This window comes from Bison bison, unplaced genomic scaffold (genome assembly GCF_000754665.1).
Source record: "Bison bison bison isolate TAMUID 2011002044 unplaced genomic scaffold, Bison_UMD1.0 scf7180017864345, whole genome shotgun sequence".
In the NCBI taxonomy this organism is placed as follows: domain Eukaryota; kingdom Metazoa; phylum Chordata; class Mammalia; order Artiodactyla; family Bovidae; genus Bison; species Bison bison.
Genome location: NW_011494917.1, coordinates 1,499,965 through 1,517,649, shown reverse-complemented (window position 1 = coordinate 1,517,649; position 17,685 = coordinate 1,499,965). Strand labels below are relative to the sequence as shown.

Genomic DNA, 17,685 nt, shown 5'->3' with positions numbered 1-17,685 from the left:
TCTGGATTTCACGCTTCCCCTCCAAAGAATCCACAAGCCTCTCCTTCCCTTCACCCACTTCCTGAGATCTTACTCTGATGTATGCATGCTGTGTGTATCTTGGGTCAGACACATACATTCAGAGAAGCAGACCCCCATCAGCACACTGCCCTGGGTGGGTGGCAGGGTGCCCATGTTTCACAGGACCCCCCCCCAAGGATCCACACCCCTGAAAACACTTTCTGCCTTCTCCCCAGTCTCCCAGAGCTGTCCCAGAGCACCCACAGACATGACCCCAGGGTTCCTGGTCTCGACCTCTCAGAGGACCAGCCTGGTCAGACCTGCCCTTCAGCTGTTTGGTTCCGGCCGACATCAGGATTTGTGACAGCGGGGTCAGGAAACAGCACCAGACTCCAAGCATCTCTCAGTTGTAAATGAAACCTGATCCCATCATGAGCAAGAGATTGCCTTTCTGCCTAGCAATGAGATTGGCATTTAAAATTCAATATCAGAAAAGATATTGACGAGATTAAGGGCCTGAAGGAATTGATTTATGAGGAAAGACCCAAGGAATTAAATATGTATAGCCTGCTGTAATAGGATATTAGGCTCGGAGCACAATTTCATTTCTGTGATCCAGTAGTCCTGTTATCAGTCATCTGAATGGTGGGGCTCTCTCCGAGAGATGTTTCTCCCCTAGGGGTCACCGAGCCAGAGGTGGAGAGGGAGGTGCCTGGGTGGGTGTACCCGGCCACAGTCTTCATCACCCTCGGGTCTTAAGGTAAATTGAAGTGCACTTTCATCCGCAGGGAGAAGCAGATGACATTTTTAAAATTTATTTATTTTTTATTTTTGACTGTTCTGGGTCTCTGAGGCTGCCCAGGCTTTCTCTAGCTGCGGCTAGCAGGGACTGCTCTTTTTCGTGGTGTGCAGGCTTCTCATTGCAGAGGCTTCTCTTGTGGAGCCCAGGCTCTCGGGTGCGCGGGTCACTAGATGTGGCGCCCGGGCTTTGCTGCTGCATGGCAAGTGTGATCTTCCCAGACCAGGGACTGAACCCATGTCCCCCACCTTGGCAGGCGGATTCTCACCCACTGTACCACCAGGGAAGTCCAAAGCCAGTGACATTTTAAACTAGAATAAATTTTGAGTAGTCTTATGTCAGAGAAGGCAATGGCACCCCACTCCAGTACGTTTGCCTGGAAAATCCCATCGATGGAGGAGCCTGGTGGGCTGCAGTCCATGGGGTCACGAAGAGTCGGACACGACTGAGCGACTTCACTTTGACTTTTCACTTTCATGCATTGGAGAAGGAAATGGCAACCCACTCCAGTGTTCTTGCCTGGAGAATCCCAGGGACGGGGGAGCCTGGTGGGCTGCCGTCTATGGGGTCACACAGAGTCAGACACGACTGAAGTGACTTAGCAGCAGCATCTCATGTGACCCCAAAAATTCAAGCTAGTTCAATTCCATCCTTTTTTTTTCTTCTCCCAAGGAGAAAAGTGAACGTTATAGGTGCCAGGTGGTAAATGACTGTCCTTCCCCTGAGCGGGGTTTCTCTCTTGTCAGGAATACTGTTAGCTGTGTCTACCTTCAGGAAGAGCCTTGTGTGTGATTGGCGGTCACTGTCAGTGTGTACCTACCTCGTGGCATAAGTTCATGTGACTTTGCCACCACTGTAAATTTGGAAAGTGCTCCACCACCACCATGAAAGACACAAAATCAGTATTCCATTTAGGGATCCTCTCGTTTTCATGCCAACCACCACCTCCATGCCCCAGCAGCTCACCAGTCCTGCCAAAGATTCCTGAGGTATCACAGTTCTGTGAGCATCACCTTATCATTTGACTCATTGGAAAAGACCCCGATGCTGGGAAATATTGAGGGCGGGAGGAGAAGGGGGCGACAGAGGATGAGATGGTTGGATGGCATCATCGACCCAATGGATGTGAGTTTGAGCAAACTCCAGGACATAGAAGACAGGGGAGCCTGGTGTGCTGCAGACCATGGGGTCGCAAAGTGTCAGACACGACTGAGTGAGTCAACAAACAACAGCTCATCATCAGACGTTGCTGGTGTACTTCCTACCGTGAATTTGCACCATAGTCCATGATTTTCATGGGATCTAACTTTATACTATCTTTTAGTTATATAGACTTCACTTTAGTGACAAAAGTATAAAACGTAAGCAAGAAAGACAAGGAGAGAGTTACAGTTTTTAAAGGAAAGTGAAATTTACCATACTGCTCACAAAGGGTGCATGAAAAGCATGTCCCACGAGGTACAAAAACGGCCTCACTCGTAAGTGGAAAATGGTGAAAGCCTAGGTGGAAGGCCTTGCTGCTGCTGCTGCTGCTGCTGCTGCTAAGTCGCTTCAGTCGTGTCCAACTCTATGCGACCCCATAGATGGAAGCCCACCAGGCTCCCCCGTCCCTGGGATTCTCCAGGCAAGAACACTGGAGTGGGGTGCCATTACCTTCTCCGGGAAGTCCTTGCTAGGAGGGTTTTAAACCTCGCATGTCCTCATTTCCCTCTCATATTAAGGGTTTGATGTGGTTGCCAGGGTAAAAAGTGCAGTTTGAAGCAGGGAAATTGAGTTGGGCAAGCGGTAGGTCTTTGCGAGACGCCATGGCTTCAGGTCCATGACTTAACCTTTGGGCGCCCATGAGTCGCCCATCTATAAAAATGGAAATGTGACCTCACTTATTCTGGGGCTCCAAATAACATTTGTAATGCACTTTGAATTTGTCAGAGAGAAAGACCCATTACACACCGAAGTCTACATCCCCAAAGAGCATTACAAACGATCCTATTAAATCAGCGGCCTGGAAACATCAAGATGTGTCAGGTGCTGCATTTATTTACCTGTTACTGTCCGCCCGAGTGTTTGCACTTGATTGGCATATGGATAATTGTCTAATTGGAACAGAGTCAGTTGTAACCACCAAAAGATGTAATAGTGCATCTGTTTAATGCCACACTCTCCACTGTTAAATTAAAATTATGCTGCAGTCAGCCAGTCCAACCGAAAGGCTCTTCTGATTAAGTTCTTGCTACCTGTGAACTTCTGTAATTGAGGCACTTTGGTACTTAAAAATTCAAACCGGAAAGAACATTATACAGTTTCATAAATTTGAAGAGAAAAAAGACCCAGAAAGCCTGACTTAAATTATCTAGTTGCAGGCTATCTCATTGTTTTTATAGGGCATCTAGTCAAATATGGAATAGCAGTTCTGAATTACCACTGTTTTGATTACATAAATATTAGGTTCATGAGTTGATGTTTGGTAAACAAAAGAAACGGTTTGAAAAAAATGCAGACAGTACTCTAGGGGGGTGTTGATTTTGTTTTTCCTAGTGGCGGTTTTGGTTTATTTGTTTGCTTTCCGGTGGGACATGGGGAAGAAATTACATAATTATAAATTCACTGATTGGGCTTCCTTAGACTTTGAAGAAATATTCCCCTATAGCTTCAGGACAGCATCTATTACTTCAGAGTAATGAATCAGAATGCCTTTCGTGGAACTGCTGTTTCCCTCTGAAGCTTTCATATATCCATATGTCTGGAACAATAAGTTACCCAGTGATAGATCAAGTAGTTTTTGTTACTGAGCTTGTTTTAGTTTGGGGTGTGTGTGTGTGTGTGTGTGTGTGTGGTTTTTTCCTTTGTTTTGTTTTTTTGCTAGATTATGGCTTAATCTCATAGAATTGGGGGAACCAGAGCAAATATTCATTTACCTCTTTACTCATTCATTCATTCAGCACCTACTATATGTTAGAGGTAACCCAGTTATGGCTTCTGCCCTTGGTGGATGTAGTCTAGCTGGGGAGATTCCTATGAACTGTAATAAGTCATATAAAAGTGCTTTGGGAAGATGAAAGAAAACTAGCTTTGCTTGGATGAATGGAGGGGGTCTTTATTGAGGAGGAACCCCAAACTGCTGCAAATAGTTGTGCAAGCTTTGCCCCGAGCAGGACAGCAGGCCAGATGGGTGAATGGGGATGAGAATAAGCCCTGCTCCACTGTCCAACCCTGTGCCTTAGTGAGGGGCCCTGTCTGGCTAGAGGGTGCAGCTCTTTTCTACATTATAAGTCATCAAATGATTTGATTTTAGCCTGAAAGCATGCTTTAAGTTGACTTAAATGTTCATTGCAACACTGTTTACAATAGGCAGGACATGGAAGTAACCTTAATGTTCATCAACAGATGAATGGATCAAGAAGTTGTGGTACATATACACAATGGAATACTACTCAGTCATGAAAAGGAACAAAATTGGGTTGTTTGTAGTGATGTGGATGAACCTAGAGTCTGTAATTCAGAGTGAAGTAAGTCAGAAGAAAGAAAATATCATATATTACTGCACATATATGGAATCCGCAAAAACGGGTCAGTTCAGTCCAGTCCAATGTGTCTGACTCTATGCTACCCCATTGCCTGCAGCACTCCAGGCTTCCAGTCCATCACCAACTCCCAGAGCCTACACGAACTCATGTCCATCGAATCAGTGATGCCATCCAACCATCTCATCCTCTGTCGTCCCCTTCTCCTCCCACCTTCAAACTTTCCCAGCTTCAGGGTCTTTTCCAATGAGTCAGTTCTTCCCATCAGGTAGCCAAAGTATTGGAGTTTCAGCTTCAGCATCAGTCCTTCCAATGAATATTCAGGACTAATTTCCTTTAGGATGAACTGATTGGATCTCCTTGCAGTCCAAGGAACTCTCGAGTTGTCTCCAACACCACAGTTCAAAAACATCAATTCTTTGGTGCTCAGCTTTCTTTATGGTCCAACTCTCACATCCATACATGACTACTGGAAAAACCATAGCTTTGACTAGGTGGACCTTTGTCGGCAAAGTAATGTCTCTGATTTTTATGAAGAATGGCACAGATGAGCCTTTTTGTGTGGCAGGAATAGCGACGCAGCTGTAGAGAACAGACATGTGGTCCCAGGCGGGGGAGGGGAGGCTGGGGCAAACTTAGAGACTAGCATTGACGTATGCACACTGTGTGTGTGTGTGTTTCAATCAGTAAGTCGTGTCCAACTCTTTGAGACCTCATGGGCTGCAGCATACCAGGCTTCCCTGTCCTTCCCCATCTCCTGGAGTTTGCTTAAATTTATGTCCATTGAATCAGTGATGCTATCTAACCATCACATCCTCTGCTGCCCTCTTCTCCTTTTGCCTTCAATCTTCCCCAGCATCAGGGTCTTTTCCAGTGAGTCGGCTCTTCGGATCAGGTGGCCAAAGTATTAGAACTTCAGGATCAGTTCTTCCAGTGAATACTTAGGGTTGATTTCCTTTGGAATTGACTGGTTAGATCTCCTTGCAGTCCAAGGGACCTTCAAGAGTCTTCTCCAGCACCAAAAGCATCAGTTCTTCAGAGCTTTATATCTGTCAGCTTGTCATATCCATCTTTATGGCCCATCGATTCTTCAGCCTTCTTTATGGTCCAGCTGTCGCATCCATACATGACCACTGGAAAAACCATAGCTTTGGCTATATGGATCTTTGTCAGCAAAGTGATGTCTCTGCTTTTTAATATGCTGTCTAGGTTTGCCATAGCTTTCCTTCCAAGGAGCAGGCATCTTTTAATTTCAGGGCTGCAGTCACCATCTGCAGTGATTTTGGAGCCCAAGAAAATAAAATCTGTCACTGTTTCTACTTTTTCCCCTTCTGTTTGCCATGTACTGATGGGACCAGATGTCATGATCTTAGTTTTTTGAACGTTGAGTTTTAAGCCAACTTTTTCACTCTCCTCTTTCACCTTCATCAAGAGGCTCTTTAGTTTGTATTCACTTTCTGCCATTAGAATAGTATCATCTGCATATCTGAGGTTGTTGATATTTCTCCCAGCAGTCCTGATTCCAGCTTGAGATTCATCCAGTGCAGCATTTTGCATCATGTACTCTGCATGTAAGTTAAATAAACAGGGTGACAATATACAGCCTTGTCATACTCCTTTCCCAGTTTTGAAGCAGTCCATTGTTCCATGTCTGGTTCTAACTCTTGCTTCTCGACCCTCACACAGGTTTCTGAGGAGACAGGTAAGGTGGTCTGATACTTCCATCTATTTAAAAATTTTCCACAGTTGTGATCCATGCAAAGACTTTTGCATAGTCAATGAAGCAAAAGTAGATGTTTTTCTGGAATTCTCTGGCTTTTTCTATGATCCAACAGATGTTGGCAATTTGATCTCTGGTTTTTCTGCCTTTTCTAAACCCAGGTTATACATGTGGAAGTAAAGCCTAAAATCACAGGGGATCAGAGAAAGTATGAGATGATTTTAAAAGATGAAGAATCTTGATATTATTAGACTGACAGATGTTAGAAAGCTAGGTAATGTGAAGTGTGGACACAGTAACTCATCCAGCACTGGTGAGTGGGCAGACTGTATAGCCATTCTGTAAAGCCGCTTTGGCAGTGAAATCCTCAAGCGTGTCCTGTGAACCAGCAGATCCACTGCTGGATACACACCAGGGAAAGTATCCCACAGGTCCGGAGGGACAAGCACCAGAGTCTCCCACTGTAGCCCTGACAGGGGGCAAGAAATGGGGGTGATCTGAGTGGGCTTCACTGGGAGAGCGGAATAGGTATAACTGGGTGGACATACCCCATAGACTATTACGCAGCCACCAGAGGCAGTAGTTAGAGATATATGCATATCAACATGGTTATCTTAAAAGAATAGCGCTTTGTAAAAAACATAGTAAACAAGAAATATGGCACAGCCACTTACATGCAATTGCATACTCACACGACAACAGTATATATTTTGGAAAAACACATTCAAATAAAAGAGAAACCATTGAAAACGGTTGCCTGCATGTGAGAAGAGAAGGAAATGCAGATGATTCCTTGGAATCACACTTTTTGATTTAAAAAATTAAATTGGAATTACAATTTAAATTAAAAAGCGTGATTCCACGTAAGAGTGAGATAAGATAGATGCTAACCTGGGAAGTGAGGTCCAAGGAAGGGAGTGTGTGTGTGTGCGTGTGTGTGTGTGCATGCGTGCACGCGCGCACACACACAGTCTATGTTTTGAATGAAGCAGTGTTGTAACGTGTGGCTGAAATGGCAGACTCCAGTAGGGTTCTTGCTTGCCCTCTGATTTATTCACAGTGTTGGTAATGATAACTGAGAGTTGTGTCTGGGTAGTTTTCCTCTTTGTTGTTTCCTCAACCTTATTTAAGTTCATTTGCTTTTTTTTTTCTTATTATTACTACAGCAGTGTCTGCTCCTTACAGACTTCCCAGAAAATTATAAGCCAGACTAACAGAAAGATCCACGAACCTACTCACCCGCAGACTCTATCCAGATCCTTTTCTGTTTTGCAAAATTCAGTGAACCCCTCATGCAGGGAACAGTATGTTGAGTTTCTCCTGTGTCCAGAGACACTTGTGTAACTTCATTTTTAATGGCTGCCTGGTTTTCCATTGTCCAGGGGCGCCATCCTTAGCGTGGCCAGCCCCCTTCAGCCAGACATCAGTTGTTTCTCTAAGTTTTGCTACTTCGCTTACAGCAGTGAGTGAACAGGAGCTGTTGAAGATAATTCCCTGTCCTCTATTCGGCTCATTTTGAAAGGAGGTTTCAGGATTGGATTCGAAATTGTCTAATGACACAAAAAATCCACTCAGCATCATGGAAGTCAGAGCACTAGATCCCTTCAGAACCATTCTGGGGCTGGTCGTGAATGAGAATAAGGAAACAGGATCATTCCCCACCGTTTGGAAAGGGCCATTTTCGTTACCTGTCATGGTGCCAAAGTACAACACGGCCCCCTGGTTTCTGCTCTGTAATCAATTGGTACCCAGTTAAACCACATCATGTCTAAAGGGAGCCCGCGTGGGCTGTGTGTATTGCCTCATATGGGCAGTGTATGATAGGGGCAGGTGGTGAAATAAGAGGCACTGAGTGTTTTCAAAACTGCAGGGAAATCACTGTTTATGTTTAAATCTATACCCCACACCAGGTGAGGGGCCAGGACAAGCAAGCCCGGGGGTTAAGACGCAGTGTGTTTTTCTGAGCACTTCCTGTCTTCAACATACCCCCTAAACTAGCGGATTTGAAGATTTGATTTAATCCTTCCAGTTGGTAGGTTTAAGCACCGGGAATCCAGTGCCATTGTTTATTCCAGCCTTGGTAGTTCAGAACCGGCCAGGCAGCTCTGCAGCCAGCTTGTCAAGCCCCAGAAGCAGCAGCCTTGGCGTGGAGATGGCTACGCACTGACATTTCCATGTCATTAGGGCACCAGTTGTTTTGTGCGGGAGCAGAAGAAACACACATTTGTCTTTGCAAACTAGCCCTCTGTTGTCAAGAAGCTCTGAATAGACACACTGTTTCCAGGGCCTGTTTGGAAGCTCTTGAATGTGTTCTCCAGCCTGTGTCTATATTAACAGAGAACCGCGTTACAGAGAATTAGCGCTGGGTAGCCGCATCCTCCTGGCAGGCCAGGTGAGCCTCTGCGTGAGTTACAGTTGATGGGGGCAAGGACCGCTCAAGCTTCCAGCAATACCATCAGTGCCTTGCTTCCAAATAGCAGTGCAGGCCATAGCTGAGTGTTTTGACAGCTTATATCAGCAGTTTTCTCTGCTGATATATTGATTGCCGTTTGGACCTGAGTCCTGCTGATCTAATAAAACATCACCGTCATAACAGAGAAAGTAAAAGTCTCATTTGTGGTCCCAGCCACCTGGCGAAACAGCTTTACAGAGCTACTCTAAAGCTAGCTGTAGGGTCCAGTGTAAACTGATGTAACCTTGGACATGGACTAATTATTTTAAGTGTTGTGTTTTTTTTAATCTCTTCAGCTATCAATATTTTTGTTTCTTACCATGATTCTGCATTTCGTTTCCTCACTTCTTGTTGCAACAAACGTTTGGAACAATTGACTAAAGGGTTTAAAACAACAGACAAGTTACAGCCCAAGGAAACAGAAGTTTTATTAGACAGATAGTCCCCAAGACACAGGCAGGAGTCATAGTCCTCTCACAATACCTCCTGTCTTCCCCCTTTTTATACTTCCTGTCGTCTCCTTTGCTTGTGCCCTGTGCAAAATAGGGCTTGTACCCACCACCAGTCAATGAAAGGGAATGCAAATAGGCATAGGCTCAAGGCTGATGGACACTCTGAAGTTATATAACAGCAGGTTCTGTTGTGTATGTCTTCTCATAATTGAGTCTGTTACAATCAGATGCATATATGTGTAGAATATTCATGAGCCTGTAATGGGCTCCTAGCTGCCTAAGGTTACTAGAGGAGGCCCCTGTGGTTAGTTTGTATCCCCTGTGTGCTAGGGCACACGTTCAGGAGGTGGAAAAGTCTCTGTGGTAATTTTGTAGCACATCTGTGAGCTCTCCTGGTTGCCTCTGGGATGGGGTTTAGAGATCAGCTTTCATCCTTTCCTGCTAGGGCACCCCTGGTTGCTCATGCCTAACTTCCTACCTAACATGCATTATTTTTATAAATGTGCATCTGTTCAAAGGCAAACAAAGGTGCCTTCACAGACACTGACACAAGCATTGTGCATCAGTGTCACCAACGGCCTGAGACTGTGGCATTAACTGCATGCTCGTTACCCTATGTAGGGGGTGAAATGCGCATTTTAAAAAGTCAACTGAAGTCCAGATTACACTTTAAGGCATGTACAAAATTTTTTTCTTGTGTTTTGGAATGGATATTCTGATTATCTTAAAATATTCCAGTTGGCCTTCTATCTTATTGTAAACATCCTTTAACTTCACAGCAATTGCTGACCATCCAGGAGGAGTTGAACAACAAAAAGTCAGAACTGGAGCAAGCAAAGGAAGAGCAGTCACACACACAAGCATTACTCAAAGTTCTCCAGGAACAAGTAAGTGAAAGCCACAGCTCCGACCCGCAAATCAGTTCAAACACAGACACACGCTTCCCCGTGTTTGACGCATATGCAAACATTGGATGAAGTTAATCTGCAGTAGGATTATCCTGGACCATCCCAACCTCCCAGCTTTGCTGCGTGGGATTATTAATCTTATCTCCAGCATCTCTGTTCTCACTTTGGTACCTCTTAGGCCATCCAAGCCTTCCAGCGATCTGTGAAACTTTCTTCCAGAAGACAAATGAATTTTGATTAAATTTTAAAACATTGGAGATGCAGATAAATTTCAGAGCAAGCAGCTAGTTTCATCTTAAGTCTAATCGTGAGGAAAATGAGTTTAGCATAGCCCATGGTCCTCTTGCAGACATCTGAATAAAAAGGACTGATTCATAGCAACATTAAAAAAAAAAAAAAAACCCACAAAACTCTCCCCTGTACATCAGGACACTTATCTAGCCAGGGTGAGCAACAGACCTTTTATCCGAAGTTTGTAAATCTGATCATTTCATCCTGGCTTTCTCTGATACTAAAGTGTGGCCTGACATTGATAAGTGGATTTGAAAGTATTGTCTTACAGCAGGGTAAGATGGATTGCTTGGCAGCTGAGTGAAATCTAAGCCCCGTTATCTACACAGGAGAAGCCAGGCAAGTTCCTGAAATACTTTCCTATTTCTGGCCTTCACAGGCTGCCCATGAAGTAATGAATGGCAAATGGAAGGGGAAAAAAAATCACATGTAGTAGCCCCAACCCTTTGGGGGTAGTCAAATTTAGATTGCTTTAAAATTTTCACTTACCATGATATATGAGGAGGTCCTTTGTACAACATAAATCACTTCAAAAGTGATTTAAAAAAAAAAACCTATGAAGTTGGGGAAGTATGACCTAGTCCACTGTGACTCAGTCACTGTACAAATGATTTTTTAATGGTTTGAAACCAAGAAAATACATTTTCAGTCACTTTCCTCTACAAGTATCAGTGAATTGTGAGAGAACCTTGAAGGTGTTGGATAGTTTATAAGCTTTTTTAGCTTGGGAGGAAAATCCTTTCTTAAACTAATCATTATCTTTACATGATTAAGACAATAACAGACTGAGTCTGACTGTGTATGATTTTGGAGAAGTTAGATTGAACTGGGAAATACTGATGACTAAATTCACAGTGACCTGCTGTCTAAGAGACCTGCAGTCTTTCTTCTGTCCTGTTCTTTCTTCCTTTGCATTATGAAAAAGCTTCCAACAAATTGGAGCACATTTGGTCCAGATTTGCACCTGATCAAACATGCACGTCCCTGAGCTTTGTTGTTTTGTGTTTTCTCTCTCTGTCTCTTTGATTTACTGGGATGAGGAGGGGTGAATTCCTCTTCCTCTAAAGGACTCCAGTCCTTTATGTTGATGTGAAGTCCAAACCCCAGTCATAAAAATAGACGCTAAGTTTTGCAGATCACATTGCTATATCCTTGTCATGACACGCGTTTTTAAAGAGCAGTGAGCACACAGAAGCTGTGGTGAAGCATCACACTTCATTCTCCATTCCTTAAAAAAAAAAAGATAAATGGGTAACATGAAAGAGATTCAGAACAACTGAAATCATTGAAGACCTAGGAAGTATGACTGGAGAGGAAGCATTTTAAAATCTGCTGTGCTAATGGGATGGCTCTTTTTCAAGCAAAGACCCCAAGAATACATAAGTCTAAGAGGGCCCATCGGCTGCTGTTTTCCCAAGAGCCCCTCAGCTGGTGCCCCCGTCTGTCATCTTAGAGACAAGAGCAGGCAGTGGACATATTCCTTCTGCCATACTCCGTATCGCCACTACCACACACCCACACACGCACGTACGATTAGAAACACACCTACCTCTGCATGGGCTTCCCTGGTGGCTCAGATGGTAAAGAATCTGCCTGCGATGCAGGAGACCCGGGTTCAGTCCCTGGGTTGGGAAGATCCTCTGGAGAAGGTCATGGCAACCCACTCCAGTATTCTTGCCTGGAGAATTCCATGGACAGCGGAGCCTGGAAGGCTACAGTCCACGAGGTCACAAAGAGCTGGACACGATTGAGCAACTAACACTCACTTTTCGACACCCTGTACTTAAGCCCAGGTGTCCTCGGACACGATGCCAACCTCTCCATCTCGAGGGGAGCAGCAGCTCCAGAGGGGACAGAGGGTAGGCTGGTGAGGACGTAGAGGCCAGCCCACCGTCCCAGGCAAGAAGGACACATGTGGATCCCACAGCAGAGAGCAGGCAAATGGGGAGTGAGATGTCACACACACACGGCAGAGTGAGGGTAACACAAAGCAGGACAATGGAATTTATTTAAACAGAAGAAGGAGAGCAATGGGTATGTTTGTGCTGGGAAACATGTGAAGGTGGGACAGGGCTTTAAATAGAGTCCATTCCTTCCACTGAAAAACAGCAAAACCTTCTTCTGAGCCAGCCCCACTCTTAACTCCCGGAAGCGTGAGTTGCAAGGCGGGAGAAGCGGTGAGGGAGATGGTGAGGGTCGCCCATGGAAAGAAAACTCTCAGATCGGAAAGCAGGGGTTTTGAAGTCCCTTCGTGCCCTGACCAGCTGGGCTTCCTGTTGCCGAGGTACACTTGGCTTCTCACGTTTGACACACATTGCCCGTGCTCCCTCGTCCTTGTGTGCAGAAACATCCGTGGTGCCACCCTGAGGACCCCTGGACAGAATGTCTCTTTCTCAAGTGCGATGATGTGGAAGTGAGCCTTCTTCGGCTCCACGGTTCCGCAGTCTGCTGCCCCGTCCTCAGCCCCTTCATGTCGCCACGGCTTTGGCAGAGCCCTGCTCTTGGCTTGGAGAGTGGGTGCCTTTCTTGCTGAGAGTTTGAGATCGCCTTGCAAAAACCAAAAAAGCTTTCCTTCTGACATGTACATAGAACCCAAAAGAACCAACATCTGAGTCACACGTTGGTGGTGCATTTATTTTCTTTCAAACTTCAAGCATTTATATCGCACTGTGAGTGCTTTATTTTAGGCATTAAAAAAAGAGAGTGCTGAAGATGCTGCTTCCTAAGCGCAATAAGCCAGGAAGAAATGCCAGCAGACAGCTGCAAGGCTGCTCACCTCTGCCCTTGTTCTTTGTCTCCACATGTTTGCTTCAAGTCAGGCTGGAATAAAAACGCCAATTAAAGGTTTCCGGGAAATCTCCCGGTAACTGATTACTCCTAAGCCTTCTGAGAGAGAACAGAGAGAAGGGCATTTTCAGATGTGCACTGTTAAAAGTCTCAGCTTTGCTTCTAATGCCTCGGTGACCAAGGAGCCGAGGTCCCATTTCTTCCTTTCCAAAAAGCAGCAGAGCATCTTCCTCTAGGCCTCCAGAAATCACGTCAGTCATTCGAATAGGTTCTCTAGGAGGACGCGTACAGTAGCGCTGCAGCGCATTAAAGCGACTGAAAATACATCACTCTCGAATAATCATTAGTATAACATCATTTAGCTGGCGGCAACTTGCAAACACTGCAGGGTTTAAATTAATAGCAATACAACGAGGAAATGAAATCATTTATTATTCTTAAGAACCAATTTTATACATTTTATGCCTATGAAACTGCTTTCTAATCTTATTATTTAAAAAGAATGGCCAAGGCCCGTTTATTTTTTTGCCAGCCATCAAGTTTCATAAAATATTGGCCTCAAACTGGTTTCAGTAAGACTCGTTAGAATTATGTGCTCCTTCTGTTTTTTTTCTTGTTGGAAGTTTTCTGAAGTGTAGCTTCAGATAAATCAGGGTCAACAGGATGTTATGCACTTAATAGATATGCTTGCTTATTCATTTGGGTTTTTGTTCTGTTTTTGTTTTCTCTTTAAACCTGCAGTTGAAGGGTACCAAGGAGTTGGTCGAGACCAATGGCCACAGCCACGAGGACACAAATGTAGGTACCCCGAATCTGACGTTTGCTTTTTTTGCTTGGTGTTGATTAAATGCTCATGAGAAGGTGGCACTTTTTAACACAAAGGAAGTCAGAAACCCTGCCTCTCAGTAGCTTATGAAGATGACCTGTGTGTGGTTTGGCAATAAAATAGGGTAAGTCCTATTAGCTTAGGTTACCAAATGTCAGCGTAGAAGTACTTGAGCTGATCTGTGTCATAAAAGTTCCAATCTCAATGAATTCATTCGAGCCCTTTATGTTTTGAAAGCTGTAAACTAATGTGGTGTTGGGATGGCAAATGGAATGAGACCCAGCAGGATAATAAGTTGTATATTGCATGTGTATTTGTTAGGTTTGCCTGGCTGTGAAGATGGTAGTCAAATGATTGTGATAGCCATCACAGTGAAATGCTTGCTGTGCTGAAGAGGGTTCAAAGCAAACTCCTTCTCCTAGAAAAACCCCTGAATGTGTACCTCCCTCTGTCTCGGACCCAGATCAGTAGCGTGGTGCCGTCCTTCCTCTTGAGAGAGGCTAATGGTACCCGATCCCACTTGGCACCCAGCTTCTTTCTCCTTAGTAGTCAAATACTCTCTTTACCTTGTAAGTTCTTTAGTCTCAGATGAAGCAGTACGCCATGGAGATCATTGTCTCTCCACATGTTTGATGATTTTATTTGTGCCTTTTCTGAAATCTCTTTGATGTCTGTCTGTATCTGACTGGCCTCATCACAGAACATGCTTACTGAGCAGTTCACGTAACACAGAGTCAGACATGGTAATGAATGCCTGATTAAGCTGGAGCTGGGAGAAATTACACATCTCGTGTTCACTCTTGTTTTAATTATATACAGCAGAGAGCCTGACATTCAGAGTACCAAAGAGTCCCTCTTGATGACTTCTGTTACTCCCAAACAGATATTTGACATATGATGCTTTTTGAGAACCTACTGTGTGCGTGGGGCTCTGCTCAGTCCCGGAGGGGTGGTTACAAAGAAATACAAGGCTTGCCGTCTGCCCTCAAAAACCTACAACACAAGACTGATGAGCTAAGGAACACGCGGGCAGGCAACACACAGGATGAGACACGTGTGCAGGAAGGTGAGGTGGACGTGATGTGATGTGGTTTGAAATCCCGACTTTGCTGCTTACTCGCTATGTCAGCTTAACCTGTTCCTAAACCCCTCTGAGCTTCATTTGCAAAATTATCTACAAAGCCTACCTCAAAAAACTCAAAATGATACAATAAGCTAAGGCACATGGGAACCTTAAGATGTGGTTGTTATGGCTTCTCCGTAATGGATAATCAAGCATGACCTCCTGGAAAGTTAGGGAAGGAAGCCGTTCACCCAGAGCTCTCCACAGGCAACAGTGAGGCCTAAGCAGCGTTTGTCTTCACCCTCCAGTGTCTGATTACTCCATCCCTACCTGAAAACCCTTTTTCAGGATCCTGTCTTCCAGGGACACATTGCTGCTATGTTTCAGAATTTTTGCATGCACCTCTCCCTGCCTCCCCAGAGTCAGCCCCTCCGTGCCTTTCGAGGAAGCTGCTGTCTAATCCAATAAGCCAGGCAAAGTGGCAGTGTGCCTCACCCTCCTGATCTGTAAAATGGGGTGATAGCACCTCCCTCTCCTTCCTTAAGGTTTACTGTGGGAAGCAAATGCGATACTTGATACGGAATCACTAAGTGACTGTGAGGTTCTAACCTCACACTAGGACGTTGTTAAGATTCTGAACTCATCTGCTGATGGCATTAAACAGGATGATGCATGGGAAGACAGGCCTGACACAATGTCTAGTCTGTAAGCTCTTTCTTACGATATGTCTAAAGACGTTTATTATTGAATGGAAAGAGTGAAAAGAGATCATCTTTAAGGTCTGATGTCCTCTCTAAAGGAAAGTTTTAATGTTTAAAAGTACCTCTAGGTACTTCCCTGGCAGTCCAGTCGTTAAGACTCTGCGCTTCCAATACAGGGAGTGCATGTTTGATCCCTGGTCAGGGAATTAAGATCCCACGTGCCATGAGGCATGGCCAAAAAATTTTAAAAATTATGAAAAAAAATTTTTTTAAACCTCTCTAGAATCCATGACACGTGCTTTGTAATCAACCACCAAAAACCACCATTGAGAGATGTTATTCGTGCACGCCGAGTAGGAGGGAGGAGCAGGACCTTGCTGGGGGGAGACAGGGGGGAGAGATTCGCAGACCGATGGAGCTGGTAGCAATGGCTTGCCTTCTCTGTCACTGGGCAGAGGGCTAGGCTGGTTTCTGCAGCCGTAAGAATTGCCTGTGTACTCAGGTGTCTCCCTATAGGCGGATTGTTCCCTTGCCTTTCTCTTTTCCGTCATGCTGTCTCCTTTAGGCAGCTTCTCCAGCACCTCTTCCAGGCTGTGGTGCAAGATGAGAAACAAAACGTAGTTATTTGGGCCACACATTCAGAGCACTAGCAAAATAGTTTAAGTTTTTTGTTTTTGTTTTTTTTTAATATCTGTGTGTCATCTGAAGTTTTCACCCTGTGGTCAGACTGAGAAGGTTTGCATCCACTTTGATCACTGACTAGCCATGTGACCAGAACCAGTGATTTGACCTCTTAGAACTTCACCTTCCTCGTCTAGAAGTGACCTATGCAAAACGCTATATATAGACACCTGGCCCAGCGTACCTTCTCAACAGGTATCAATTCCCGTTTCATGCATCAGTATCAGCAGTATTTAATACAGTAGGCAGTGCTTTGACATGCTGAATTTTAATGTGGATCATGAGGTTTAAAGCTTCTGGCCCAGAGGTTATTGACTAAGGCATATAGATTTTTTTTTTCAACCATCATTATTCACATGCAAGGACAAGAACTTTGTACATTTATCATTTATTAATAATATATAGTAGACTGGCACTGGCTTTGCTGGATATTCTTGTGAGATTAACAGTTGCTTCCTTAAAACAATATATTTTATTATAAAAGGAGCTTTGTATGAAACTGGAAAATCACAGAAAAGAATACAGAGGTAGGTAGTGAGGCTTCCCTGGTGGCTCAGTGGTAAAGAATCCACCTGCCAAGCAGGAAACAGGGGTTCAGTCTCTGGGTTGGGAAGATCCCCTGGAGAAGGAACTGGCAACCCACTTCTGTATTCTTGTCTGGGAAATCCCATGGACAGAGGAGCCCGGTGGACTGCAGTCCATGGAGTCGAAAAAGAGTTGGACATGAGAGAGTGACTAGACAACACACAGAGGTTAGAGAAAAAGATCTCATTACTCAGAAATAGTCACTATCAGTATTTTATTTTAGTTCTTCTCAATCACATGCATGTATATGATCAGAGGGGAAAAACCATTAAAAAAAGGAATAAGAAATAAATATGATTTCATAGTGTCTTGTGTTTTATACCTTTCTGATTTCTCATTATACCATGAATATTTTTCATGTCAACAAATGTTCCTCAAAAGCATGGTTCTTAATGGCTGTAGAATGGAGACATGAACTAATTGAACTGCATGCCTAATGTGTTAGGCTTTTAACTTCTCATTTTTTTAACATTATTTTTTTAACATTATAAAAAATGCCATGATTTACACGTCCATAAATCTTGGTCTGCATTGCTCCTGTTTGTTTCTGGAGGATTCTGTACATTAGAAGTCTGGCAGGGAGATTCGGACCTCATAGAACTGCTGGGCATTCAGAATGTTAGGGTGGGAGCTTCCCTCGTGGCTCAGTGGTAAAGAATCTGCCTGCCAGTGTGAGAGACATGGGTTCAGTCCCTGGTCTGGGAAGATCCCATATACTGCAGGGCAACTAAGCACCACAACTATTGAGCCTGTGCTCTAGGGTCCAGGAGCTGCAACTGCTGAGGCCCTGGCAGCCTGGAGCCCATGCTCCCCAACAAGAGAAGCCCGCACGCCGCAACTGGGTGAAAGCTGAGCAGCAATGAAGACCCAGCACAGCCAAAACTAAATAAATAAGTAAC

General features: G+C 44.5%; 1 protein-coding gene across 4 annotated transcripts in view; it reads left to right on the top strand.

The window, feature by feature from the left end:
* The window catches only part of ENOX1 (ecto-NOX disulfide-thiol exchanger 1), a 549,740-nt gene that overhangs the window by 465,628 nt on the left and 66,427 nt on the right, over positions 1–17,685 (top strand). For all 4 annotated transcript variants that reach the window (XM_010854604.1, XM_010854606.1, XM_010854605.1 and 1 more), the window contains 2 exons: positions 9,724–9,831; positions 13,672–13,728. In XM_010854604.1, the coding sequence (XP_010852906.1) occupies positions 9,724–9,831; positions 13,672–13,728 (165 nt within the window). The remainder of the gene's footprint in view (positions 1–9,723; positions 9,832–13,671; positions 13,729–17,685) is intronic.